The 13,023-nt window shown below is 37.4% G+C and overlaps 1 protein-coding gene across 2 annotated transcripts in view; it reads left to right on the forward strand.

Annotated features, from left to right (window-relative positions):
* Positions 1-13,023, forward strand: part of ARHGAP18 (Rho GTPase activating protein 18) — a 163,650-nt gene that overhangs the window by 125,300 nt on the left and 25,327 nt on the right. For both annotated transcript variants that reach the window (XM_010988641.3, XM_031456304.2), the window contains exons 6-9: positions 2,240-2,405; positions 4,826-4,917; positions 9,373-9,450; positions 12,302-12,461. In XM_010988641.3, coding sequence (XP_010986943.3) covers positions 2,240-2,405; positions 4,826-4,917; positions 9,373-9,450; positions 12,302-12,461 — 496 coding nt within the window. The remainder of the gene's footprint in view (positions 1-2,239; positions 2,406-4,825; positions 4,918-9,372; positions 9,451-12,301; positions 12,462-13,023) is intronic.

Genomic DNA, 13,023 nt, shown 5'->3' on the forward strand with positions numbered 1-13,023 from the left:
TGGTTCTGTGGAGAAGTATCTAAGATTCTCAGAGTTGGCTTTGCTTGAAGAGAATTAGCTGCTCAATTGCCAAAAGTTGTAGGTTTTAGGAAACGCTCTAGAACAGTGAGTCTCAAACATTTTGGTCTTATAATGTGCTTAGGCTCTTAAAAATAATTGAGGACCTCAAAAAGCGTTTGTCTTATCCGTCAGGGAAGATGCTGGGGTTGAGGAAAGTAACTACCACAGCTTCCAGTGCTTGATGAAGCCTCAGGCACGTAGCCTTCTGGCCAAGAATCTGATTTCATGTTGGAGCATTTGTTGCCTCCTCGGGTGTTGCTGCTCTCTGTACGCAACAACCAAGAATTCAGGCGTACGCAGATTTCCACAGAAATTATGATTCCATGGAAGATTTTGAGGAGATGAAGAGGGCTGGTACAAAGTGATTTTGGAATGTAAAGAGTTTCTTTGGATTGCGTTCCCTGGAAGGCTTGTCACTGATCTGTGTTCCTGAGCTGTGAAACATGAATAAGTAGATGAAGGAATAGTTTCTCTTGATAAATAATTAAAAATACTGTGTGTATCTGGGAAGCTTTTGTTTATGTCAGTTATATGTGTGGATATTTACCCTATTAGCAATTAAAATTGAGAAATTTTAAGAATACTTTTTAATCCATTTAAAATATAGTATTATAGTTGACATAAATAACATTTTATGAAAAATAGCCATATTTTCTAGAACAAATTATTAAGACATATGCCATGGTTTTACATTTTAGCAGCTCTCTAATGGTCTGGCTTTGGAAGACGTCAGCTGGATTCTAGTATCTACTTCTGCAGTGTCTGTTGGCAACACCATGTCTTGTACCTCTGGGAAACTCCATTGTACATCATAAGAGAATGAGAGTGAAAAAGGCAAATAATGCCCCAGCATTAATTATTAAAATAGTGTTGGTCTCTTAGACTCCTTGAAAGAGTATTATTTGGTGCCTCTGTGCCTCCCTGGACCACACTTTAAGAACTCCTGCTTTAGGACATGTCTTTTGCAATAGTTTCTAGACCATGAAGTGTTAATGCTATGGTGCAAAACTGAGCAAAGTAAAGGGAATAAAAGAGAATCAATTCAATACCCTTGGCCATTAAATTAAATTAGGAAATCAAGAGCAAACCCCAAAGTCATAACCTTAATAATAAGATTTTTATCAAACTCTTAGAGAATGATTATTGTTTTAGTAATTGGTACATACAGTGGAACTATAATTTGTATTAAATATGTTAGAGAAATTCGTGTTTTTATTTTGTTTTTCTTAGTTTCACACATATTCAATATGAAGAGGCTGAATAGGTAGTAGATAACATTTGAGAAAGGCACAAGACAATAAAGACACCACTTATTTGCCTGTGATAGAAGTGTATCTAAGCCTCAGTTAATTTATTCTGTAGTGGAAGTAATAATAGTAGCAACCACATAGAAGTGCTTGGGAAATACCAGGCATTTAAACCTCATAGCAGCCCTTTGAATTAGGGGAATTCTCCCTTCCCCTCCCCCTCTCCGCCTTCGTATTCTCCTCTCCTTCCCCCGCCTCTCCCCACTGCCTCCTATTTTACTACCAGAATCCCACACAGCTAGTCAGTAGTTAGATGACTGGTAGGCATTGTGTCTCTGAAGTCCATGTTGAGTCTCCCCTCTGCCCTCCGCAGTGCAATACAGTCCTTCTGTACCTGTCTTATTTGCATTTTTGTGACAATATTATATATGCCATATATACAATATTATACATACAATGTCATGTATTACATGTATATGGCAATTAATAATAACGTAGGTCCAGGGTCCCTGGCACAGTCTGAGCACTCACTGGTGGCCACTCCTCTTCTTTCTCATCTCTTCTTCACCTTCCCTCCCTCTTCCTCCTCCTCATGGTTTGTCTTGCCTTCTCTTCCTTCTTGGTTCTCTAAGGTCTGTTAATTCGAGTTTTTTTTTTTTTTTTACTGATTTTGTCCTCTTGGCCACTGGTATTCATATTCTTGGCACATGGCCTGGTTCCCTTGTCTGTCAGACTTTTATTGATTTCCTACAGGTTTGCAACCAGCATTAAGATAGGATTGCTCTCCGTTCCAACTGGAGAGATCCTGCTACAGCTTTCATTGTCAGTCCTCTTGAGTGTAACTTCTTTCTGTAGTTACAATTTTGTCTTCTTTCATTAAAAAAGGGGTTAACTACTGTAAACCTTTACTATATTAATGGTATTTATTTTAGAGTTTCAGATTGCCAAAAGACAAAACAGGCACCACCAGGATCGGTGACCTGGCACCCCAGGACATGAAGAAAGTTTGCCATTTAGCCCTAATTGAGCTGACTGCCCTCTACGATGTATTGGGTATTGAACTGAAACAACAAAAAGCTGTGAAAATCAAAACAAAAGGTAATTTTGAAATGAAAAGTGGTTGAATTTACTCCTAAAGTAGTAAGAATGAGCTTGGCTTTTTAGAAATATTCTTGTAGGGGTGGGAAACATCTACAAAATAAACCAACACTTGAATACATCCACAGTTCAGACTCTAAAACATTCCTTGCAAAATTTTTATGACTTGATGAGAATGCACTGCCTCCTAGATTATAAAAAATAAAGGGATAATCAAATGTTTAATTACCATAGAAGGAAATTAGAAGGAAATTCTGAGTCAAGGTTTCTTAACTCAAATGGGCTCTCCTTTGAAAACTACATTTAAAAATAACATTTGGTACATATACTTATTTCCAAAATTGGATCTTGAAAAATAACTTTAAGATGGTTGTTCCTGATCAATTACTTTTGCTTATTTATTTGATGGCAAATACATAGGGCAGTTAGTAGTCTGTCCCTTTGTTCATTTACGTTAACTATTTTGCAAAAAAATATTCTCCCCTATATTAAGAAACTAGTGCAGTTGTGGCACAGAATGTCACTGAATTGTGCTTCTTATGGGTTTGTGTGGTTTTTTCCTTTGTTAGCAGCTTGCTTTACCCATTACATAAATAGACTTTATTTTTTATAACATGGTAGAGAACAGACACCTCCTCAGTTTTTGTTTTTCCAAAATTTTATTGGCCTGGAAATCCAGATAATTTTCTGTTGACAAAGCTTTACTGTTTAGGAATCTCTAACATCTCCTTTAACTTTAAAGGCATCTCTTAAAGAGAAACCAAGAATGAGGATTACTGAGTTGCTATGGTAACGTTAGCAAAGACAAGTGTTCACCTGATTTAAGTTTTAGAGGCAATTTCTCTGTAGGATTGAAGTGTACCTTCCCTTCAGGTCCTTTCTCCCATGCTGGGCCCCAGAAGACCTCATTCTGTGTTCAGTTCCTTTGAGTGAGTGTTTTAGCTTAAGGCTTGGGATGGTGAATTTCTGAGTCAAACATTTCTTCTGGTTTTCCACAGTCCATTGTGAATAATGAAGATTCAGATGCTTTTTCAGAAGCTCATCACAAAGTCTTCTCCAAATACTAAATATAAATATAATTTAAATAGCTGTGACTCAGTGCTCAAGACTTTCAAAGTGGCTTAAAGAGGTCTTTTAATTTTATGTTTTAGAATTGCCTCCTATCAGAGAGAGAAATATTAAGCCGTTCTCATTAAGAATATCACTATTAATATAACAGATTTTCTTTTCATCTTTTTTATATGTTTGTATCTTATTTATCTTACATTATAAACTAGGCTTTTGACATTCTTGAAGATTGCTTTTTCCCCCCCTAATTCCTAAACTACAAGTTATTTACTGGGTTATTGGCATTTGCTTGAATGTCATCTCTGTTGACATGGCAGTTTTCATGTCTGTTTTTATATCACAAGATAATCACCTTTTCCATGTTCATGAATGATTTCTATCTATTTTTTTTTTTGCACTCATAGGATTATAATATAGTTTCCAATTGATATGCTCTTTTATACTTTGATTTTTCTATTCAGGAAACAAATTTATTTCAAAAGCTCATAATTTTTTATTTCATGGTGATGCTTTCAGTGTTATTACTTGTAACTGTGATTACATGGCATCATTTTCCTGTCTTATATTATCTGGCTTTGTATAATTGAGATCTCAGTTCTGTAATACATAGGAGTGGGAACTGCTTATAAATTTCTAGGGAATGACGATGTGTGTTACACTTCTGTGCTTACTGTTCACTCTGTAATAGGCGTGGGGTAGGAGGTGCTGGGTAGAAGCGATGCTCACCCTAGACTGAAGGTGTATGATTTTAATTTAGAAAAATTATAACTTATTACCTGTTGTTTCTTCTGGAGTTATTTTCAAATATATAAAACTACACATTTAAATCCACAAAGACCAAGCATTTGCTGTATTTTCTCAAGAAAAACTTCTATAGAATAAGATCATAATGTTGGCCGATTTCTCAAAAAGCAGATGTTTATATTTTACTGTATTGTAGAATGTCGACTGTCAATTAAGTATGGAAGAGATGAGTGATACTTGTTTTAAGCCAGAAGCTTTAGTGTGATTACATGTAGTGAATGATCTGCAGATTCTGCCTACTCCCACAGCACTGTTTCTCTTATGTACCAGTTTATACTTTTCTAATTATTTTGGTGATTGTTTATAATCGTTTGTCAGGTTGTCTTTCCTTGCTAGATTGCGCTATAAGGCAGGGCCAGAATCCTCCAGCTGGGTTGTGTATCCCTAATGGCTCGACAGCGTCACTCACTTAGGTGCTCGGCAAATACCTGTCTGATTGAATGACAAGATCAGGAATCTGTTGCCTTAACATTTTTGCATTAATATTTTATAGGTTGATGAAAGTGAAGACATTTTACCTTTTTTTTTTTTTTTTTTTTTGGTGGCAGATTCTGGCCTGTTTTGTGTTCCATTGACAGTACTGTTAGAACAAGATCAGAAGAAAGTCCCAGGAACTCGAATACCTTTGATATTTCAAAAAGTAAGTAGGCCTGAATGGGTCAGCATAGAGAGAACATACTTGAGCTAACGGTGGGTTTTCTTTTTTGTTTGTTTTGCACTCATAGGATTATAATATAGTTTTCCAATTGATACGCTCTTTTATACTTTTTCTATTCAGGAAACAAATTTATTTCAAAAGCTCATAATTTTTTATTTCATGGTGATGCTTTCAGTGTTATTACTTGTAACTGTGATTACATGGCATCATTTTCCTGTCTTATATTATCTGGCTTTGTATAATTGAGATCTCAGTTCTATAATACATAGGAGTGGGAACTGCTTGTAAATTTCCAGGGAATTGAATCCTCATGAATATTTCATGCCTGTATGTATTTCCCAGGCTTTCCTATTTACAGTGACGATGTCCAATTAATTTACTAGTGCCTACTTCCAAAGTAGTCAAAGAAATCATAAAGTAGAATTAGAAAATGATTGCTAAACTATGAAGTCACTCGTACAGTCAACACTCAATTATTCATAAGGGGATTATCTATGACAATATAAAAATTTCAGTCTAAACTTCAAGCTATCATTATTCAGGAACACAGATCACATTTGATAAAAGACAGAGAATGCCCATGAGGAAGGTGGGTCAGATCAGTTATGGGCTACTCAACGTGTAGGTTGTTGCAACAGCCCAGGGATTTCACAGTTTTTGGAAGTTCTGGGGTGGCAAGAGTGGCAGTTGGGACTTTCACAGTTGTTTGGTTCAACAAGTTCATCAACACTACTCAGATTCAGTCTGCTTGGCGCTAATTCTTCTGTTACTCCCAGTCTTTTACCATCTTACCTATGAAGCTCCGATTCCTTCATTCCTCATATTCACTCATTACATCCAAACCTGTGTCTCAGTGTTTCTCCTGATGGACTTTGTTCTGCACAGACTGCCTGCAGAACCTGGATGTGTGTGCATAGCTGTCAGCAGTCTCTGCGATTAACAGAGAGATGCTGACAAATGTAGCCATATATTCAGGTTCTTTCAATGGTGGTGAAAGGTGTGAGTTACTCTACACAGGTGGACAAAGCAGGGATCTCAGCAGGATCCTTTCCCTGGGTTCTCCAAGAGAAACAGAACCAGTAGGAGATTTTATCTAATGTTTATACCTGTGTCTATATATCTATATATTGGTATACATATATAGAGAGATTTACTTTAAGGAATTGATGACTTATGCAGTTGTGGGGCCTGGCAAGTCTGAATTATAAAGAGCAGACCAGCAGGCTGGAAACACGGGCAAGAGTTAATGTTTCAGAGTCGAGTCCAAAGTCTGCAGGCTGGAAACTCTGGAAGGGTTTCTATGTTGCAGTCTTGAGACAGAATTGTTTCTTCTTTGGGGAACCTCAGTCTTTACTCTTACAGCCTTCAACTGACTGGATGAAGCCCACTCACATTTTAGAAAGTAATTTCTTTACTCAGAGTCTACTGATTAAATGTAAGTCACATCTAAAAATATCTTCATAGCAACATCTAGACTAGTGTTTGACCAAACAACTGGGCACTGTAGCCCAACCAAGTTGACACATCATGTTCACCATCACACCAGCAAGCAGTAAGTTCTGGTATCCACAAAAGTCAATGTTGCCTCCTGGTCAGGCCCAGGATTGCATCCTGCCTCTTGTCATCTTCTCTTGAAATTGTTTTCGTTATTTATTTAATTAGTTATCTTACATTTTTGGTCTCTTTCACATTCCGGAGACTCAGACTGCCCACCAGTTTGAAGTCATTGGACAAGAGTCTTAAAGTTTTTTGGTTCATATAAAAAAAGAAAGGGAGTGTAAACAGTTTTCTGTTAGATAATGCTCATCTGTTTGCATCCCCTCTGAATTATAAGTAAAAAGTCACAGTGATCTATCATGATATTTTTTGATTTATCAGCTGACAATTATGTATTCCTTCAATTTTGTAGAAAGGAAAGAATTGGAACCCACTGATTTACAAAAAATTTTATTACCAGTCTTTCGAGGATTATTTTCTCTCAGTTATTGAGAAATATACCCCAAAAAGACTTGAATAAAGCTTATCTAATTTCTGTAAATTGTGTCTGTTTTTTTTCCCTCCCACTTAGAGGCACATTGTTTAAACCACATTCTCAGAAAGGGTTGGAGAAATAGAAATATTCTTAATTTTTATCCATGGCAAAATTCTCCAAATTAGCAAATCTTGTTTTCACTGTCAGACTAATCAAATAAAAAATACTTTGTGTCAAAAATGTCTGACTTCATATTTAATCCATTAATTCACAAATTCATATGTATGTAGTATCTATTTTGGGAAAGGCTATGAACTTCACTGATAAATTATTATATAATGTATCTTGTAAGATAAATTACTAAAAGCAGCATGATTAGAATATATAGATCATTATAGTTTTTCTCCATTTTTTTAAAGGTTTACTTACTAATTTTGTTTGTTTATTTTTAATGGAGGTACTGGGGATTGAACCCAGGACCTTGTGCATGCTGAGCATGCGCTCTACACTGACCTATACCCTCCCTCCCCATTCTCCATTTTTAAGTTTTGAAAATAAAAGGAAAGTTGTTAAGTATTATTTTACATTTTAATAATGCAATATAACATGGTAGCTAAAAATATTTTCAAAGTGAGAAATATAAGAAAACACATGGCATTCTTTCAGACAATATATACACATACATCTATTGAATACTAGTATTCAGCACTAGAGAATAATAAAAAGAATTCAAATATAAGAATCCAGACATCACTCTCATACGGTTATTTAGAAATCATCCATTTTTTTCCTGTGTATTTAATGAAAGCAAAATTCATATGCTGCTAAAAACTAATTTGGTCCAGCTACTAGCATACAGTTTTATTTTTTGTTAATAGAACATTTTAAACGTTTTATAAGATGAAATAAAACAAAAATTGCTTGTACATGAATAAACGTTGCATGGTATTATTTGATAAATTTGGTTTTGAATATTTTATTGAATAATGCTCATCTAGTCTAAAGTCTAATCTAAAATAATTCACATAAAGATTTTTCCTGTGGGTTTTTTTTTTTTTAATCCAGGGTAACTTGAAAAATGTCTTGGAAAACATCCCAGATGAATTTTTTAAAATCATGTACTGCTTTGGTCAAAGATGCTTCTCTTTTCAGTTAATAGTAAATCCTTGAGAAAATTCTGAGACTACTCTTTTTTTATTCTTACCTGACTCCCTCAAGATCAGTGCGTTCTTCGGCTATAGTACAGGGACAGAAGGGGTGAGGTCATTAAAGAAAAACTGCCCTCTCTTCCAGTGTCTACATTCTACAATATATCTGATTTCAGAACATCTAGATAAAGGTCAAAAGACTTCATTTATGACGCCTTGCATTGCTCCTAACACTTTGCTAAGAAGGGGAAAATAGTAAGCTTTATGTTGTTTACAGAGCTTTGGTAAATCATTAAAGGAGGTTTCCTTGAAAAAAAATTAAAATTTTTTACGTTCTTTTGGTACTCTGGAAGATTTTGTGCCTTAGGGTCTGCAGAGAGTATTATAGTAAGTTTGGGGCTGAGTAAAGAGTAGGTCTGTCTTTTAGAAAGCTATTGTGAAAAGGGGAGGGTGGGTGTTAGGAAGGAAAATCTATGTGATGCTAGCAAGTGCCTTGTATTTAAACTGAGGACAAAGAAACTGATTTCCTTAAAATAGCAGAGTACCTCCTAAAAACCCTTTGTGTACTGCCCAGGGAATGCATATTCCAACTGGAAGTCTCTGCCAAGAACTAACCACTTATATTTTCCTAGCTTCCAACATTGTCATTGTAATTTCTCCATTTGCCTATTCTTGTGGGTTTCTGCCTTATTAAAAAAAACAAAAAAACAAATTTGTTATGTTAATGGGGTTCTGAAGATAGAACTGTATGTATTCATTGGGCATTGGGTAGCCCAGTTTAGCCTAATTTAGACCCCCAATACAAGAACTTTTTTTTGTTTAATTAAGTTTACCACCAAAAGCTTAAAAGACTAAAAATGACTATTTGCAACCAGTTTTTATTTCTTCATATCATAAATAATTCTTTCTTTGAATAAACTAAAAATGAGATATAAATATGCAAATACTTAGAATTTCATAAGATTTGTTTGATTGAAGAATGTATGTTTCTGGGAAACCAGAAGAAATGCATGATCTTAGTTGCTTTGAAATAATGAACATGGGTCAGTCTCTGTTTGGAGTATCTCAGCTGTTGTGTGAAACTACACACTTGTGTTACAAAGGAGAATAAAACTCGACATTTTTCTAAATGATGACAAGTTTTGGGACATGTCAGTTTCAAGGATGATAGTGGTAGTGAAGGAGCATTCAAAACTTCATGAAATCCACTTTACATGTCACTGTAATCAACTTTCATGTATTTATATATGAAACATGTTAAATTTGGAATTGTACCTGTTGAGAATACCAAAATCAGAGTATTCTGTTTACACACAGCTGATTTCTCGAATTGAAGAAGGAGGTTTGGAAACTGAAGGCCTCTTAAGAATACCCGGAGCTGCCGTTAGAATCAAGGTAATTACTTGGTTCTACTCATGTAAAACTTTACTGTTTAATTATACTTTTGCATTTTTAAAGCTAACTTGTCCTCCCCACCCCTTCTTCCCATTTTAGTAGACAAAATAGAACAAAAAACCTTCTAACATTAAACATTCAGTTTATAGTTAGTTTTTCTAGTCTCTTTTGATTTGTGTAGGTTTTGATTTTTTTTCCAAAATCACTGTATTACCTGTGATAATACTGTGATAAATTAAGAGGGAAATGATTTTAATCTCTCTTCTGGGCAAACGTAAAATAGGAACAAAAGTAAACAAGCAAAAGACAAGAGTAGTTAAAAAAGGCAGGATGATAAACTCCACCAGGTGAACAGAGTAGAAGACTTGACATCAGTCCCCAGACATTATTAGTTTTAGTAAGCTGGCAAAATGAGACTCTGTCTCAACCTCCCTGTTGACTGTCACAGTTCCTTGGCTCCCTGGATCCAAGAGTAGCCTGAGTTTTGCAACCAGTTTTTTATTTCTTCATATCATAAAAAATTCTTTCTTTGAATAAAAAATAAAAGAGGCCAGGGAATTCCCAGACTTCCCAGTCGAAGCCCCCTCTTTCCTCCCCCCCTGCCCTCTCTTCTCTCAAGATGCCATTTCCTTCCCACTGTCCTAGAATGCTGTGTATCTTCCTCCTTTCTCTGCTCCCCAGCTCCTGCTCTGGGCAAGAAAGTAAATGAATGCATGGTAAAGTACAATTACCCCCCGACGATGGCATGGCTCGTATACGTTCCCCCCGGATTTGTATTTTACAGGGACTTCATACTTGGATTGGTAGCTCTATCTAGAAACTTTATCAAGGGAAAATGTTTGGTTAGCAGTTACGAACAATATCCATTACCCTATCCTCCAGATTCAGCTCTGGCTCTGAATAGATAGTGTTAGATAGGTCACTGCCCACATCCGATATTTTGTCTTCCTGAATCTGTAAATCTAAGAAAAAATAGGATAGAGGGAAGAGGTAATCCTCTGTTCATTTCCTTAAGACCTATTCTGTGTGAGACCTTTAGAGCTGGATCAAGAAGAAATGACTCCTGGTGGGTGGCACTCTCCTTGCCTGGGACAATGGCTGTGGCGCTGCCAGGACCGGAATTACTGTTCATAGGTTCCACAGTTTGCATCACCTGCTTATCTTGATAAGCTTCCTCAATTTAGGAAGCTAGTTTGGGCCGACTTGGCTCTTACTACGTGGTGATCTCAGTTTAATCGGGTTTGAGTCACCCGATACATACCCTGCTCACAGCTGTCATCCCGCTGGTGTCCCCTGGGCTTGCGGTGCGGTGCACAGAGGTCCCCGAAACTGCTTCGGTGCCCCCGTGAGTGAGCGTGATGAGGTGCCCTGGTCTCAGGTCCCCTGCTGACACCTCCGGCCTTTCACCACCGGTCAGTTATGGACACTGTGTGATTCGGAGATGAGTTCTGTGGAGAAGCACGTTCTCCTGCAGAGAAAGAATCCCTCGGAAACAGGTAACGGGACTTCATGTTACCCACCTCCGCGAGAACGACCGCTTCGCAGGGCACTGTTCACAGCGCGCATGAGCAGAATGCGACGGCTGGCCCGCTTGCCAGAGTCCTGCACGCCTCTTGCTGAGCATCCGAGGGTGCGCAGCAGGCGTGTTCTGCATTTTGGCCGGGTAGCTGGCGGAGGGAGGAGTTCAACTCGGTATAATTTCTTAGAAGCTCAATTACGTGGATTCGGCTGGCTCAACTCTTCAACACAGCCCATTGTCACAGACCAAATTACACAGCAGCTGGTCCATTATAAATAATTTAAAGATAATATGCAAAAATTCTGGTTCTTTCTCCTCCCCTCCCCCACCAAGTTGCTGGGGCCCTCCGCCCACCCCTCTCTTTCCTCTCCTCCCCCCCCCCGACTCCTTTCACCCTTCTCTCCTTCCACCTGTCTTTCCCCTAACCCCCATTTCTAGGTTCGCCTTTACATATTTAACCAATTACAAAAATAATTGGGGTGAAGGCTGGAATTGTGTCGAGAAAGTGTCAGAAATTCACCTTACAGGAAAAGCAAAAGAACGTTTCTTGGGAGAACGGTTTCAAATAATAGAAGAAAGTGACAACCTTGGAAGGATTTCTATCATAATAGGATTTATGCCACAGTGAAAAAGCATATAGAAAATAGTAATTATGAAGCTAAGTTGATTTATTATTAATAATTTGTCTGGCAAGTTTTGCAGCATCTCTGAGGTAAATGAAGTAGGTATTTCTAATTCTACATGGGCCCCCACTGTTTTCTGCAGCTAGCAGCAGGATGGCTGTGTCACTGACAGCCTGTGGTTTTAAGACAGGTGTATTGATATATTTTCGTGCCTCATTTGCTGGAGAATTTGGTTTTCCATTTCCTAGAGGTGAGTACTCAGAGGTGGCCTCCTGCTTTAGGTCCAGAGATTGATTATGTATTTTGTTATGTAACGGACTTCTAAATAATTTAAAACATAGACTTTTTTAAAATGATTTTTTTAAAGTGAGTGAAAAAATTTTAGTATCTAAGTAAAGCCACCAAATGTAAAGGCTCTTACAACTAACCTTTTGATTAAATCTGCACTGCTTAAGGTTTGTTGCAAGTCCTGAAAATTGTACAGTTTTTTAAATTTTTTGGTGTTAGGTATCATCTTCATTGGTGAAGTACATTTGGGGTGGGGGTGGGGAGTATTTTTCTGAGTAAGAGAGGAGTGTTTGGTACTTTCAGATGACTTTACACGAGTAGAACCTCTTTTAAAGTGGGAAGTGTATCATTCTCGGCAGAAAAAAAAATGCACTCACTGGTAGCTTTTTTTCCCCTGTCTCTCTCTTCCTTTGCCTTTCAGAATCTTTGCCAAGAACTCGAAGCAAAGTTTTATGAAGGGACTTTTAATTGGGAAAGTGTCAAGCAGCATGATGCCACCAGCCTGCTGAAACTCTTCATCCGGGAGCTGCCCCAGCCGCTGCTCAGTGTGGAATATCTCAAAGCGTTTCAGGCTGTCCAGAGTAAGTGCTGTCCATCCGTCTCTGAAGCCATTCTTGTGCTGGTGCCATCCATATTAATTGTTTTAATGACATTTTGCAGCACACAGACTATAACCAGATATATTTGGATAGACATATTGACTCACTGATGGCAGCGTGTACTCAAATGCCACACTGTGTTTTCCTTTTCCTTTATAAATATACATCTCTGAGTAAATAGATAACAGAATGTTCTCTTTGGGTACAGATTAATTGCATCTCCTTTCAGCAATTCAGTATACGTATTTTCGTGTTAAAACCTGGAAACTTCAGATTTCTTTTATAACAGAATGAGTCATGTTAAGTTCTCTGATACATTTGTCTTGCCAAGTGTTAAAAGCAACACTTACTGGAGAAGCTGTGGATTAACAGTTATCATAAAAGCACAAGGGGATGTGGCAGAACCTGTGATTATTTCCTGAAAAATTAATTTCTGAAATTGTCATGCAGAAACGTAGAACAAATCATTTGGCTGCCTCATTGGTCGGGGGGAGGGTGACAAACTTCACATGTCTTGCCATATTGTGGTCTTGGGAAAAGCTCC

Source organism: Camelus dromedarius, chromosome 6 (assembly GCF_036321535.1).
Source record: "Camelus dromedarius isolate mCamDro1 chromosome 6, mCamDro1.pat, whole genome shotgun sequence".
Lineage (NCBI taxonomy): Eukaryota > Metazoa > Chordata > Mammalia > Artiodactyla > Camelidae > Camelus > Camelus dromedarius.